Here is a 17,363-nt window from a genome sequence, read left to right as displayed (position 1 = left end):
TTACATCTTTATTTCCTCAGGCTGCAGTCCCTGATTTGGATGAAGGGGAGCCAGAAGTGCCAGCAGACTGCAGAAGCAGCTTAATCACATACCAGTGCCACAAAGAGTGATAACAAAGCAAAATCTACATGGAGTAATTTCTGTATATGAACTAAAGTGACATTTTATTTCCTTTGTGTGGCCTTTCCAATTGGAACTGCCTCCTGATTCAGTAGTTGTGAGGAAGATAAGAAATCCAGACATCCCCTTTTCAAGAGCTACTGACACCAGGAAAGAAAAAAATCCACACAATTTTTCTTCTGTTACTATAAAAAAAAGTCAGTACAAAGGAACAAGAAATAGGGAAAAACAGGGGAGTTACCTTTGTATTTTTCTAAATCCTCAGAGTGTAGAAGAGGTTGAAGTTTCATCAATACATGAACTTAAACAATATGGTAAAAATAAATGCAGCTCAAGACACTAGCCAGCTAAAACAAAAAAAAAAAATCTCATTTCTCTAAAGGCCCAATAAAGAGATGTATTAAACCAGGAGAGAGAACTATATTTTGCCTATTTTTTGGCATGTACTACATAGTGAAACTAGTATTTTTAAAATTAGTACTACTTTTTTGTTTTAACAACATTGCTAAAAAATGGAAAACTGCAACTATTTTTAACTATTTATAAGTAGTATTACTGCTACTTTTAAAGGAGTCAGAAGCACTTTCCCCTCAAAAGAATGTTATTACTCATCGAAGTAATAAATTTATGTCATTCTGGGAGTCTGAAAGAAAAAGGAATTACCAAAAAAGAAAAGCTATTGAGAAACAAATACAGGACAATTTTTAATCATTCTGTAATATAAGCAAAGTTTCCTAAAGGCCTAAAGAGTATGTAAAGACTATTTTTCCTAAAAGGCATAAAAAATAGAAGCTGAATTTGTGTTGCTTGAAGAACAGTCTTTTAATTTCTCCTTCCTTATAAACCTGTTTTGCAATAAAAAAGTTGTAGATTTTCTATACTTAAAAAAAATGTATGGGAGTGTCCAAGTCTCTTCCAGCTCCAAAACAGAGCAATGTGAACTCCAGGCTTTTAATTCATGCTTTAAAATATGTGCTTTATTAGAAGCACTTAAAATCTAGAGGCAAAAATAAAACTATGACAAAATCCTGGCTTAGATTTCTATGAATTGATCTCATCCTATTTTTTAAGTATGTCAAACTTGTTTTGTACCTCTGGGAAAAGAAAAGCTTAGTATTCCTATTGTTAGCACAAAAGCTGAATTTTAGTTATTACACAAGAGACCAAAATTCTCTGTAATCTCCTTAAATAATTTTAAAAATAAGGTCAGCACTGTGTAATTTATCTGGCTGACCTCATGCACTTTTTTTTTCATAATTCCAGACAGATTAAGTTTTACATTAAGTTACAGGTCATTCACACCACATTCAAATTAACTTTATAAAACTACCCTTTTAAGACCATTTTTATCTTCACTGGCTTTTGAGGAAACACAGATGACTTGTGCAACTAACTTATTTTCTTACAGTATTAAACCTAGGATATGCTACTCAATTTGACTTGATATATCCTGATAATTGGTTTTCCAAATTTACTTTAGAAGTGCCAATTGTAACATTTCTGCCACCAACCATCACCTAACTTTCAAATGATCCACAGACTTTCCTGGGAGGGGAGAGAAGTTTTAGGGGAAAGAGAAGACCACAGCAGACTTACAGCACCAGTGCTTCTTCAGATTAAGTGCTTGCATTTTTGTGAGGGCCACAAAGTTATAGCATGTATGCAAAAGAAACAGGGAAGACACAGGGACAGATGGAAGACAAATGAACTCCACAATGAGGAGCTGGACATTTTGTGAGGACTAAGCGGGAAACAGACCATTCACTGCTTCAGTCACAACAACCAGCACAGCCAGTTCTGATTTACTATACAGACTTTTAAACAAGGTATTTATCCATAAAGATCTACACATATGAGCAAGCAATACAATTCTTTTGTTGATCTGTAAAGCTTAGAAACAAGCTAGAAAAAACAAGCAGCAGATACAGAATGAGCAAGCATATACAGAGGAACTTGTCTCATAAATATGTAGTATGCTGATCTTAATAGCAAATACTCTAATATTAGCAGCAGATAAATAAGAAATCTTCCATTCTCAGCACAAGAAAATAGTCTGCACAACATCCAAGAATAATGCCATCAGTACCTCGACATTATTTGCCTCTATTTCTTTCCACAGCACACTGTAAAGGAAGAAATCTGTTACTTAACATCTGTTCAATTTTAACTGATGACGATAAGCAAAGTAACTGAACAAATGCTTGGTGTTTTTAAATTTCCTGGATGTATCAACAGTTCTTGCAGACACAGTAAGTTGTAATTTTGGCTACAGATACCTTTGAAATTTTTAGAATTTCAGTAAAATGCATCCTCATTCAAACAAGAAGAGCCTCTTACCGTGTTTTCTATAAAAAATTAAACTGAGCAATTATTTGCTCTTTTCAGAAGGCTTCCATACACAACACTTGGAATGTTAGTGTCACCACAGCATACTGCAGCACCATGGCAAAGAGACCAAAACCTAGTAGGGACACTAGGGTTACCCAGTACCAAAAAAACCTGACTGTAGATATCAATACAACCATGGTACTGGATCCAAGATACATGGGGAAAAATGTCAAGAAGGATGAGGATGTTGGACTAGATGACCTCCACCAGTCCCTTCTAACCTAGTGATTGTGTGACACGAAAAGTTCAGAGATCCAGCTAAAAGTTAAGGAACATTTCTCAGATGTTTTTAATCCATCTATACAAGAGATTTCATTAGATGCAAGCTTCAAGAATGCCAGTGTTACATAATTTCTTTACAAATGAAAGACCTTAGCAATCCCTCTCTAAAACAGCCTTAGACTTCCCAGAATTAAGAGCACTGAACATATGAAGATTTAATTTTTATTATTCCTTAAAAGAATACCTAAAATTTAGCAAGAGAAGCAATTACTCTGCCACCAAGCACAGCTTTATCATCAGGAAAGCAGGTAATTCCTCCAAACTTATAATTTTATTCAAAAAGAAAGACCTGTCTGAAAGAAAAAGTTGAACAAAGAAATTTTAATTCTTTCTATACATTTTCCAGATTCACTAGGTCAGCTGTGATCTGATCAGATGTATGGATTGGGACTTCAATAGCAGCATCATCAGAGAAGACAGACTACATTTGCCTCTAGAGTACTAGGCCTCAAGAAGCATTTAGAGAAACAGAACCCAGAAGCAGTTCTCTAAACACTTTCTTCCACCTGTGGCTATTCATTACATTACTGATGTGATATGAAAACACAAAAAGTACATTTAGATGGTGCAACATGAATAGTCTAGTATTACAGAACTTTAAAGGTGACACAACTGCCCTTTCTTCTACCCAACAGATCACTCACACACTCCTTGACTCATTAGTAAGTGCAGACTAATAAAACTGATCCCAGGCAGGAGGTATGGTAGGAAGTAAGGTTAAATATAAATGGAATCCTGATTTTTGTATGAATTCTTTAATCAGTTTCCACTCCAAACACAGCAGAGTGACCACTACATATACATTTGATGAATTATCAGTTTTGATAATTCATCTGAGTTTTCACTGTTTTTTAGGATTTAAAGCCATAATTTCAAGAAGTTCCAAAAACCTCATCTTACAGAGTTAAGTATAAAACTGATAACAAACTTCTCCATCTCCTGTATTTTTTTGAGTTGCCAACAGGAAGAAATTAGTGGAAGAATGAACAATGACAGGGCTTCAGGCATAGAAGAAAACACAGAATATACTTTTGGCATGCCGTAAGAAAAATATCCCCTGTGAATAACCGTATTATGTTAGAAGATAAGGTGTTTTCAACTGGTGTGGAGGAGTTCTCCTTTGTTTATTCTCTTGTATACCCATTATTCTTGAGGACATTTTTTTTCTTCTCCAGAATAGGATCTAATATCGATTGATAAGATCATTATGTGGCTAATGCTTTGCTAATGAATCAAATTACTACATCTCAATTAAAATGCTTCTGTTTAAGAGCTGCTCTGGTATTGTCAAACAAGAAAGTATTTTTTCCGGGGTGTCAGCATTAAGGTCTGAGGTTCCTGTATCTAGTAACATACAAGGTTTGTGGTACTCTTCAGAATGCAACACTACATCAGTACTTATCGCTTCCAAACAGAGGATACTTTCTTTTATTCTGTTTTTTTTGCCTAGTGCATACAGAGGTATGTCTTAAAAAACAAAGTACAGTGCAAGCCAACACAAATATTGTGCTAAGAACCAGTATATTGAAAAACTTCTAACAATAGTAAGCATGAAGTTCTCTGAATATATCCATAAATCCACCCTTCCAGAGATTCATTCTCTGGTCAACTTCTTTAGCAACTGAAAGAAGACCACATTAAGCTGTTTATTATGCTTCATGTTTTGAACAATTTTATTTTGGTCTGAGCTTTTCATAACTGATGTTTCCTATACAGAAAATGTATGTGTGCAAGAACCAGTTAAATGTCAAAATGGAAAAATTATATCTCCATAGCAATTATTTTGTTAGTCTAACCTATTAAGTAATTCTGTTATACTATGCATGCTTAAAAATCATAACCATTTCAAGTGACTTTTCATTAAGTGATAACAGATATCCTTCTCTAAGATCATACCTGCTTTAACAAACTGATAAGAACATTCATATGAACAGTACTTAAAAGTCACCAACTACTACCTTAGATAGTTTGCTTCAAATAAACATCTTGATGACATCAGGACTGGAACAGCAGTATCCTCAAGAATGCTAAACAAGAAGGTTGTTTTCAATGCAAAAAAAATGTGCAATGAAAGTTGTGGCAATGCAGCACTCCTAAAAACAGTGTTAGGGCTGTGACCAGAAAAGTGATTAAAAAATGTGCATGGCAGAGGTTTTTTTTTTCTTTTAGAATGTTTTCATGTAGCAAAAAGTTCCCTGCTAGCCTAACTTAATGCTCTCATTTTTCTAATTATGCTGAAACATCAGTTAAGAGCCTACCTGATGTTTTGGAGAATTTGCTGTGCTGGGATTGATATTCCGCAATGCCTAAGAGTAAAAATAAGATGGATAAAAATTACTTTAGCTGCATGGTTTACCTATGCAGGCTGTCTTATAAACACCATCTTGTAGTATCAAGCCCCCGAAACAGGCCAGATGAGACAGGATAAGGGAGTTAAGAACTGTGAAAATCATGACACAGTGAAACAAAACTCACAGATTTACCAAGGATACATATTTGACAGATAAGCTTAATGACTAAGGAGAACAACATGAAGAGAATCGGTTGTCACCTGCTCCAAAGTTAGTCAGGTTCTCAATGACAACTGAGGCAAGAAGACAATTAGAAGGCCTACCTAGAAGCATGCTAGCACAGGGAAAAATATCTGTTTGTGGATTAATTGCAAAGCAGGAACAGCAGAAGCCCAGGTGCTTAAGCAGAGAGAAAGTCCTGATGCCACCTTTGCAATGTATTCTTACCTAGAGTACTATAAAAAGTAATGCCTGTAAAGATGACCCATCTTACACCAAGAGATGCTGAAGATTCCTACAAAACAGTCCTTGACTACAAAGGGGATAATGGAAGTCAGATTCCAGGACAGAATACTGCAGGTGATGAAGAAAGAGAAAAGCTGTCTTTGAAGACATTAAGATGTTATCCTCTTCTGACACAAAGCCCATCACCCAAAGTGAAAAGGGAAAGATTTTAGAAGGTTTTCCTCAAAGAAAAGATTAGTGCTTTTTCTGCCAGTGTCAAAAACCCAAAGAAATATCTTAAGTATCTAGCACAGATAGTAGTAACTATTAAAACACTCAGATTGAACAATTGAAGTAGAAGGCTTAGAGTCAAAAGGAGATCAAGCCTGAACTCCAATCCAGAGATTGCAAAGTCCAGCCCTACACTTTAATATTTGCTACAGCCATATCCATATAGTAGAAAACACTGAAAGGCATAGTTTGCTGCCTTATTATGAAGTTTGAAATTCTTCAGCATAAGAAAACCACAGGTTCAAAATGCAGCACAAGTTATTCAGTTGTTTCATGCTCACTCCATGATCAAACAGGTAAGATTTTGGCAACAAAGCATCTCCTCAATGTATCTTATATAAACTTTGAAAACACTTCAAAATCCTACAGACTACAACAGGTTCTAAAACTAAAGACTTTCCTCCACTTAAAAGGGAGAACTAAAGTAGCTGTGGGAAATAACTTTTTGCATGACTTGGAACTCAATGAATATCAAATATATTATTAGGAGGAATATCCAATCACATCAACAGTCCATGCTGTCATCCTTATAGTTTGTGAAGCCTGCTCTTTATGAGTTTTGTTAGAGGGAGGAATGACGGAGGAAAGCAAAATTCTTCATTTTAAAAAATCAGATACTTTCACCACCAAGCTGATATCAGTAAGAGAATGAATTTAGACTTTTTTAGATCTCAAAGCTTTTTGTATAGTCACTGGTCTTTAAGACTCACTGAAACAACAACTTAGAAAAACCAAAACATAACATACAAAAGAAATAGCGGAAGTAGGTGTCTAACCTGTGGCCTCACCTGCCGAAGCAGTTCTTGATGCTTCAGTCTCAGCCTTTCTTTCTCCATCTGTAGCTGCTGAAGTCTCATCTGTTGTTGCTGATTGGAGCTACTCCCTCCCATCACACCACCCTGGGGACTCTGAGGAGCTAGAGGAGGTGGCTGTTTGACTGGAGCACTTTGGCTGATTCGCTGATTCATGGCTAAAGAACCAAAACAATAAACATTTAAAAAATAAATTCAAACAAATACACACAAGGAAAGTAGTATCCATGAAAGGTATACATTAAAAAAAATCTACAAAATTACAAGGCATGACAGTACAAAACATGCAGCTACACTGATGTTCAGAGTGTGAGTCGTATGCTCATGTGTGAGCAATTGATGTGTGTAAAATTAATGCAACAGTCTCACAGTTAAGACTACATACTTGTTCTAAAAGCTTCTGAAAACAGTTTAATATGCTAACTGGTTAAAAATTCAAAAGTGGTAATAAAATATTTCAAGCTGAATTAGAAAAATCTCTCTTCTTTCTAATAAACTATTCTCACTGCAGACACAAATAGTAAATAACTTGTTTTACTCATGTGGAATCTTAGGTTCATTTAACTTGGGAACACACAGAATGACAAAATGGATCATTTCACCTTTACTGAAAACAATTAAAGGCTACTCATTGTGGTGCAAGGTCATGCAACCAGCATTCACATCCTTGTCACATCACTATTTTAGTGTTAGAGACTTCATTTAGAGCTTCCTGATAGGCAAAATTAGAGTTGGTACAGAATTGGCAAATAAATTATACAGCCATAAATACTGACATCAACATAAAAAAACACTTTGCTAGTGCTTCATTTTCTTTTACCCCTCAGAATTATACATTGCATTTTTCCTGGGGAACGGACACTAAAAATGTAACTTTGAAAGCATAATGCACAATAAGAACCCATCTTCCCTTCCCCTATAAAAGCAAGGCCTAAGACAATTTTATTTTATAAAATAATACATGACTGGGATGCATCTATTTGATGCATGAGGCCTGATTTCTCCCTCACATGACACCAATATGGTTAAAGTCAACAGAGGCACTAGAGTTCCCAGAGCGAAAATAGGGTGGGAAAGGCTGACTGTTTTGCAAAGGCACTATTTTCAGGAGCTTTCAGCTTGGAATTAGCTTTCCATCTCTATCGTGTTGTCTGTAACAGACTGAATCTGTTAACACGCACAGTATTCTGCAGAATGCATTTGGTACGCATTCTGTGATGGGAGCAATGATGGGAGAATGGCAGGGATTTTTTTTTCCCTGGGAATGAAGATTATGGTTTACAGAAACTAAGGAAAAAAAAAATAGATTTTCTTTTAGGATGACAAAGTGACGTGGGAAAAAAAAAAAAAAACAAACATCTGTAGAATTAGTGTGAATTAATGTTTTCATCATATAGAGGATTCCTGAACATTTCTAACTACCATAAGAAAGAAGAATTCTCTCATTAAAAAATCTGCATCATCTTTTCACTGAAAAGCCCTTCAGTCTCCACAGTCTTCTGAGTGTTCAATTTAAAGTACAGTAGTGTTGTTCTTCTGTTCCAAGAAAGCCAACATATATTTATCACATAAGACTAAACCAATTAGAGACCCAACTCTGCAGTCTACCCTTTCAACTAATCCACTGGTCCAGCACAGGCTCCACAGTCTAATGGGCAGAAGGGTCATATTTTCATGAGTCCAGACAACATAAAATGCTGTAAAATAGCTTACAGTAATTTGAAACAATATTTCATGCAGTTACTTGTTAAAGAGCTTCATACATATAATTGCTAATATTATAAAACTTCCTGTAAGGTAAGTGAACCTGTGAAGTAGGAATAGAAACTGGATCCCAGTACCAAGTAGAAACAACTAGAGCTGCAGTTCAGTTCCAACATACAAGTCTCATCCTGACTCAGCATGAAAAAAAAAAACAGCGGGAAGATGACATTCCTGTGGATCAAAGCCTAAAATCAAGCAGTTGATGTTACGGGACATCCAGCGCCACTTCACCATCAGAACTGAACTTCAGGACAGAAGATGACCAGAGTGAGCCAATTAATCAGCTTTGCCATGCGAGCTGTGGTGGTCTCTGGGCCAGTGACAGGAAGACTAGCCCCAAGACACCACCTAGAAACTGTTAAGCAAAAGTTCTAACAGCATCAACAGCTGTCCTGTAAGGATGTGGGCAGTGAACATTTAACTACAAGCACCAGGAGCTCCACTGGGCAATATCTGCTGGAAGCTTGACAGCAATTACTCAACCTTCATTTATCAAAGCTGAAGCAAAGTTGAAGCTAGAGAAAGCAATGCAAAAAGCAAGGCAGCCCATCTAGCAGTTTTAGACAAACTAGACAAGACACTACTAGAGTGGGGAATAAATCTCCTCCTTTCTCTCTTTTCAAATCTTGAACCAGGACCACGCCTTTTGCTCTATATATCTTACTCTCTTTCACCTTATAAGCAGCAATGACGTTAATAGGGGACAACAGAAAACAGCCTTCTCCTGCTGTTAGTTAATTCTGCAACCCTATCCTCAGAAGTTCCAGGATCCAAACCCTACAATTAAACAAGACTGAAGGTCAATTACAGTGTAAAGTCAAGAGGGAGAAAAATTCGAAAATTACAATCACCTGAAATGAGCACATCTAAGTTAAAAGCAAACTAGCTTGTAGAATTTAAGTACCCAAAGCTGAAAATGTAAATTTTTTTTTTGTTAAAAAGGCTCCCTTTATAGTCTAGTCTCCAATTATATAATCATGGTTTCAGAGTCCTACTTCAAGGCAGTTTTCAGTCAAGTCATGTTACAGATAACCTCATAAAAATTTAACAGTGTCTAACCTTAGGTAAACACTTCAGCACATTATCACTAACATTCCTTCAACATGTTATGGATTTGTTTTTCCTGCATGCACCATACAAGTCTCTCTTTTCCACAAATAGGCAGCTTTGTATTTCCTGCTCATACCACTTTCTGCTCTTTTTATTTTATATATGTGTGTCTTTCTGACAGCTGCTTGTATTATTCCTGTTCTCTCTGACCACTGTTTGCTCCATTCTTCTCACCTACTGATTTTGCAATTTTAACTTTAAGAAATAAATCATGTTTCTCTGATGTTTTTCATTTTATTCCCTTATCCTAGATCCCCAAAACGTCTCCTAATGTCCATTTTGAAAGTAATATTTCTAATTAAAAGCACATCTAAAACAGGAATATCATAAGATATTAAGACTTTGGTGTATACTTAAAATTCATCAATAAATATTAGGGGATCACTTAATGATATGATTTGGTAACTATGTGGAAACTGAATCTAAAATTCCACTTTCTAAATTGTTGTTATTACTATTATTATTATTATTATTATTATTATTATTGAAAGGATGTTTCTGAGCATTTTATTATTTCAAGAATGAAAGTGCAAAAGACTTCAAATTGGTAAGATTTTCAAGTGTCCTCAGAACAGATTGTGGAGATGTTTTTAGATAAGCGAACTCTTTTTAACTGTGAAATTAAACCAAAAGTTAGGATATTAGAAGAAGATGATGCTAACTGAATTTTACTGACTTAACATATCCAAGTGAAGAACCAGTGAAAAAACCACAACAATAGTATCAATGATTTTCATACACCTTGGTGATTACACAAGTGTGCTATCTTCAAGGGAAACTCAAAGCAGAATGTAATTACCTATAATTTCCAACACAGTATTTAATAAAAAGAGGGGGGGGGGAACATATCTTGTTTCAAGTGACAGGAAAAAACAGAGGGTTTTAAAGCTTTTTGTTGTTGATTTGGAGTTGAGGTACCTTTGCTTGCTTGTTTTGTTGGTGAGCTTTTTTTCTTTTTACATTCCAATTCCCCATTACTTACCAGGACACAACTGTGGAAATCTGCACTCTAAAGAATATGCTTATTAATGTGATCTCAGACAGCAGACTTTATTTTTTCTACACCTCATGTATTTGTAATCATCCTGACATGCACAGTTCTTTTCAAGTACTTCAAATTCAAAGTTGAAGAGCTTCATTTTATCTGTTAGCTAGGACTTACCAGTTTATAATGCATCCTGTTCCTTACCTTCCATAGCTATGGAAAGCATTTAAATAAGGGGCTCTGCACCCACACAGCAGAGGCTGCAAAGACCTCACAGGCAGAGCAGGAACAAACAAGCCTTTGTTTCTAGAAGAGGGGGATTTGAGGGAGGAGGAGGGGCAGACAAGTTAAAAAACATGGACAACTTAAGACAATAAAAAGATCTTGTCCTAAAATATGGCTTCACAATCTGCAGAATACAGTCAATTCCAATTGCTGCAATATGTTTTTGACAAAATTACTCATCTTTTAATGTGACACATTAAATGTTCTTCTGTCAACAGCAGAAATGCCTCTTCTGTACTATTACCAGACAATACCTGACAATTCCTGAAAAAAGTTTAGACTACTGTTGACATACATGGAAAAAAAACAAAACAACCAAAACCCAAAAAACAAAATCAAGAGAGAGAAAAAATTACCAGAAAAAATTGGTGCTAGAGAGAAAAGACCAACACATTTTTAACAACTCAAGCATAAAAGGCTAACTTCTCTCCCAAGATTTTCTGTCAGTTGAAAATCCCAAGTCCCAGGCCAGTGACAGTATCTCTCCCCTATGCAGAATTACATGCAGAGAATGCACCCTTAATGATTAGTAGACACAGCTGAATGTTTGATGTTGTTTCTTTCCTACTTATAATTTCACCCTTCAAAGCTAAACCTAATTTTAATCAGCCAATTCGAAGACATTATTTAGTTGAACAAACAACAACAAAAAAGCTCAGGATGCGAGCATCCTATAGCTGACTGTCCTTACTAATAAGAATCAATGTTTTCATTTGGGGCACTAAAGAACTTGTCCCCTTCAGCTCCATTTTGAAACTAGACAACTATTGTGCATAATTTTTGGCTATAGTCAGGCTTTTACCTGGTGCTAGTTTGCAACACTTCAACAAAGGTAAAAGTCTTCTTTGATTACATTTAAAAGAGCTGTGAAGAAAAAAAAAAAAATACCAGTAGGATTTGAAGGAGCCTCAGAAGTAATAAAAATATGTTCTAAGGAGCTTTTTAAGAAAGGCTTGGTACAACAATTTGTTCTTTAATCAGGACAATGACTGAAACATGACTGGTTAAACAATTTGTTGTTTAACCAGTCATGTTTCTGGATTGTATTCTATATAATGTATTGCTACATTACTCTAAGGAAATCCCACTCACAGTTGCTGCTTTAAGTGTACAAACAAATCTTAGTGTCTTAGGCAGACAGAAATATTCACAGACTCCTGAGCTGAACTTTTGGTTAAAGCAAGAGATATCCAATGAAAATACTATTACAAAATCATGTCCAAACTACAGACTAGTTACTCTGCATTTATCAACTAGTTTTATTCAAATTAAATTAGTATTTTTCTTTTTGTTTTAGTACCATTATTGCATGTGCTGGTTAAAACAATATAAATTTAAATCTGCCATTGTTTTTGAAGTCTTTCTGTATTGTCAAATGTAGATGTGCAATAGCCAGACTGACTTGAGCACCACTGAGACACTACAGCATGTACAGACAGACTCTTGAATCACTGGTAACTAAACTGGAGTAAAAAGCGGCGTTAATTCTTTTCCCCCCACAGCAGTAAACAGCAGTATTTGTAAAGCACTTTCACTCAATGTATGTCAGTTTCAGAAGAATTAAAATATTCTGGCCAGCCAGAAAAGTAAATATAAATTACATTCAGCAGTAAAGTAAGTTAAGTAAGTAGCTTTTAGAAATTTCAGTGCCCACATATAAAACAAAACTCTTCAATAATGGGCTCTTATTAAAACTCTCTTTTAACTCTCTACATACCTCTTTTTCACTTTAAAAAAAAAAAAATCAATTTTAATTTTGGAAGGCTAAACAAGTTTTAAATTACTTGACTTACAGAACGCAACTGACACTGTAAGTATTAGCACTACAGAACTATGTAAGACACAGTGCACTGGACAGATTATGAGAAGAAATGTGAACTAATGTTGTTTAAATTTAAATTCTATGTATGAAACACTGAAGACTACAGCAAGTGCAGGAATCTGAGCTAACCAAGGCCTCATATGTCTGTCCACTGACTCTCTGGCAAAATATATTTAATGAAAGCTAGTCCACATGTTAGACCAAAGTTTAATCACTCAAGAGTCTACATAAGGCTATTAGCTGTGAACAGTTTCACTGTTTAATCACCACATAATACTTCCTGGGTTAACTAACCAAAAGACAAGCTTCTTTACAATTTCTTATAAAATAATGTGATAACTTTTTAAAATGCAGGTTTTCTTTAATTTATTTGAGTGGAACAAACCCTCTAAATATGCATCTGCATGTCTTCATTTTTTTTAATTTGTCATAAGCCCATTAGAAATGATTAAACAGAAATTACAAAATCCAGTAAAAACTACTACTACAAAAAAAATCAACAGTATACTGCCAAGAAACACTTCTATATATAAGAAACTACCATCATGTTTCAACACAATTTAATTCAAAGACAAAAAACCTGATGTCTTTGAATTTAAGATCATATATTATTAGATATAGACTATATAATTACTGTGTGTATATATATTTAGATTACAGATAATCAATCATGTTCAAAATGATCCACCTTCAACTTTTAACACAGTATGCTCATTAACAGGTAAGTACAAACTGCTGTATTAGAAGGATATGGTGGAAAAAGTGTCCCTGTTAGGAGTGCAGTTTCCTTTCATTATCACAGCTGCTTAGCACAAGGTTGCAAGCATGCATTATTTTTACGGGCACCCAGAAATCATTAGCAATAAATCTCCTTTCCTGAACAGGTTTAAATTACTCTGAAAACAGAACAAACCCCCAAACAGGTATAAACTTACATAAACCTACCGTCCTGATAAATTCTTAAGAAAAGTGTAGGTTTCTCTCTCTTTCATAGTCTAGAAATATTCTACCTAAAGTAGGTAACTACATCCTGACACAATACTTGTGGACAGATTTAGTGATTTCTTCAGTGAACTTCAGTTAAGAGATATAAATACATCCTGCTTTCAAACAAACCCAGATTTCACTTTTTGATATAATCATAGACAACAAATAATTATTTATTGTCATTACCATAAGGCAGCACCTGCCTTTTACAAAGGGATGCTGCTTACCAGCGAAATTTCATCTGCCTCTGCCGATTCACAACAGGCTTTGACAGAAGTCACTGGTTCACTGAAAACTGATGCTACTTCATCTGTAAACATCTCTGACACACATACCAAAATACAGAAGTCTTTACCCCATCCTAAGTGATCTCCTGAAACTGTTCTTCTGCAAAAACAGAGACAGGTAAGTGAAAAATCTAATATCACTAGACCTTTTTAGATGAATCAAATCCTCCTTTGCTTTATGGCATACGTAAAGAGGATATGCCATTGCATTTGCAGACCAAAGCCACTTGTGGCTCATGCTCTGCTTTTTGTGCAAAAACTGAAGGCAGATCTGGAACTTAAGAAGCCTTAAATGCTATTATGATCAGACACAAAGTCTGGGCTTCTTTTTGTTTTGACTAGACAAAGGCCAAACCCCAGTTTTCCAATCTAGAGCTCCAGTTCTATCTTGTGCAAAAATCTGCACCTTGAAAGGCTCCTACAAACTAATTTGAAGAAATATATATTAAACAAAGTGCTAGACAGGTAAGGAATAAGAAAGCAAATTTCTGACACTTAAAAATTAGCAGATACTCCGAAGCTTAAGCTTTAATTGAATTTCAAGCTTGTTCTGTGTTTGCTTGCTTTTTCTTTAAACAGAAATGATAAATATATGTTTCAATGAAATGTACATTTTACTACAGTGTTTCTGAACAAGCTCTTTTCACTTTTTCAAAGGCACAATGTTTTTATACAAAAAAAAAAAAAAAGGAAGCAGAAAACCTGGTATACGTTCTCTATAATCATACTGTTGTCATCATTAGTTTTATTTCACTTTCTAATTATGCAGTCAAACAGCTACTGTACACAGAGCCCCTATGGCACTTTTCATAAAGATATTAAACCCTGTCTTGCCTTACCTTCCCCCTCATCCAAAATTCATGCAGAACTTCAAAGAACATTAACATTATCTCTAAGTGGAAGTGATAAAGTCATGGCAGTGATTTCAACCTGAGGTCACATATTTTGCTTCATACCCCATTATCGCAGCTCCAAGAATAGGAAGAACAGAAGGAAAGAGACTGGGAGTGTGCAACACTGGTATATAAGTTACAAGCCTTTAATACCCAAGTTTAGAATAAAATAACAAGGAAACTCAAACAATATCTTGTTTTACACCAATCCCTACAGACACTTGTCTGACTACTCTACTGGAGTAGTAAGGTCTCCACACCAAACTTACACCAACAGAGACATCAGAAATCAACTGTCAGTTTCCAGTATTTTCCCACTTCAACTTCATCTTTGAATTTAATATATTAAGCACCCTCAAAGGGCAAATTATTTAAGGTTGTATTTCAAAACCAAGTCCTACCATTGGCAAACTTAAATAAGAGTTAAAATCCCTTTAATGGTATTTGATACAAAAGCCAATTATTGGAAACTTACAGCAAAAAAGCTGAAAAATTTTAAACTTCAACTGGTTCTAGGAAATTTGATTTTATAGGAAAAGCAGATGTTCTTCTACTTCACCAACTTCAGCCACTCAGAATGCATAGCTGACCTGCTTCCTATCCAGACGTTCTTTGAGTATCAAGAAAACACATTATGTTATCTGAAAGGCTTTAAAATCCAGTAGGATCTGTGAAGAATGACCAATGAACAATAGCAGAAAAGACAAAATGGTCCAAAAGACAAGTTCAACCTGACAGTCCAATTCCATCAAGGGAAAAAACCCTTGTCTAAATAAAATAAAAAAACAAGGCAATTTGAAGCCTCTTACTATGATGTCTGCAAAGGCACTGAGAAGGTAGGACAGCATGCTTTTACCAGATGCTCCACTAGACAAGAATCCTGCTGACACAGGCTTAAGGACCAACCCTCTCCCATCCCCACTCCTTTGATCCCATGCCATCTTTATGTCTGCCTGTGCTTGGCATAAGAAGACCCTCATTTCATACTTAGTTCTTTCCTAGATATTAAAGTTTGTGAATTGCTTTAAAGTCATATTTGTAGACTTGGAGGATGAAAGTCTGAGCCACAAGAGTTCACTGACACTTAAGTGGTGTAGCTGAAGACCTCTAACCCATTTCAAAGATGTTAACTTGGAATGAAGTTCTTATCTTCAACTTGGAGCACTCAGGTTTTAGACCCAGCATACCCCACAGCAGTTCTGACAGAGGCTCTTTTCTGACGCATTATTTCTAAAAGCCTGCTCCAAGAAAGAATACATACTAATTATATTCCTTTATTTTCTGTTTAAAAGCATGAATGCTATACCAAAATGCTCCACACCAAGTCAGTCCACCTAAAATAATTTTTCCAACTGATTTTCCTTCCACTTGCTCTTTTCTAGCTATAATAATAGAAAATTCCAAGCACTAATTAAAAAAGAGCTATATCCACATCTACTAGAGAAAATAAAGATGAATGCAAAGCTTCCATCTGATGAGGAACATACAGACATAAAGGCTGTCTCCCTGGAAGCTGGGAATTCAGAAGCAATAAGGGCAAAAATGCTTCATACCTTCTGCTTCTGAATACTGGAACAGAGGAGTATGTTTGCACATACCATTCAATAGCTTTGTTTTCTTCAATGGTTCTTAAGATAAGTGAAAGTGGCAGAGAGAGACATTAATTCCTCCTTCATTTTCAATCACCATTAGCATCACTGTAATAACCAAGAGCTTCAACAAGACAAAGATGAATTTATCCTGCTTCTGGAAGTATTAGTAGTCACAAATACTGAAAACCAAGCCCTTATATTAAAGCACAGTGATAAAAAAGGGTATGGTCATATCCTCAGGGGAAAAATACCAACAGAAGTTTCAACCTATATTAAGCACAGAAAGGTAAACTTCTGAGTCATTCACATGCTATTTAAGGTCACAGCACATATTTGTCAAGGATCTCCACATAGTAAATAAATGCAAGGCTCAGTAATTTAACTGTCAAAGAGATTTTTTTTTTCCTTCTTGACTGGAGTGACTTAAGGAGGCCACAAGTAAGAAAGCAACAGGAACAGAATTTTGTATTTTCTTGGCTCAAATGATAAAAACATAAACCACAATACAATGTGTACAGCTTAGGTTTTCAAGGAAAACTCCTTCAACCTCAACAGCAGCTAGCAGCTTGTCTCTATTTGCCGTCACTCTAGATCAGAAGAGCCCACATGCTTTTTTTTTCCTTTCCTGCCCCTTTCAGTTACACTTGAGCTCTTTGACTGAAAAAGTCTGGAACAGATTAAAAGTCCGACCACAAAATAAAGAGCCTTGGCATGTACTCAAGCCTGTCTGGGATACACATACACAGTGGGCCCAAAAAGGGAAGCTATGCAGCAAGAAACCCTTAATCAGTCTTTTGGACATTTTTAACTTCTTTCAGTTTAACTGCACAGCCTTAACATTTGATAGAGTTTCAGTATGCACAAGACAAGCAGCTTTTGCCCTTACAGTTGGATCACTCTATTTACAGGAATACAAAATAGTTGTGAGAAGCAAGATTCATCTCACTCACAACCTCGGTCCATTAAGGCATTTTCCACACTCCTTTTTAATTCCAGTTCATCTTTGCAAA

General features: G+C 35.6%; 1 protein-coding gene across 8 annotated transcripts in view; it reads right to left on the bottom strand.

Moving 5' to 3' along the window:
- The window catches only part of YAP1 (Yes1 associated transcriptional regulator), an 86,203-nt gene that overhangs the window by 11,573 nt on the left and 57,267 nt on the right, over positions 1-17,363 (bottom strand). For 2 of the 8 annotated variants that reach the window (XM_053935159.1, XM_053935164.1), the window contains 2 exons: positions 6,593-6,786; positions 5,049-5,096 (listed from right to left, as the gene is read on the bottom strand). In XM_053935159.1, coding sequence (XP_053791134.1) covers positions 5,049-5,096; positions 6,593-6,786 — 242 coding nt within the window. The remainder of the gene's footprint in view (positions 1-5,048; positions 5,097-6,592; positions 6,787-17,363) is intronic. The other 6 variants (XM_053935160.1, XM_053935165.1, XM_053935161.1 and 3 more) reach the window with 3 other exon arrangements.

Source organism: Vidua chalybeata, chromosome 2, assembly GCF_026979565.1.
Source record: "Vidua chalybeata isolate OUT-0048 chromosome 2, bVidCha1 merged haplotype, whole genome shotgun sequence".
Lineage (NCBI taxonomy): Eukaryota > Metazoa > Chordata > Aves > Passeriformes > Viduidae > Vidua > Vidua chalybeata.
The sequence above is the reverse complement of the archived record's forward strand: the minus strand, read 5'-3'. Positions and strand labels throughout refer to the sequence as shown.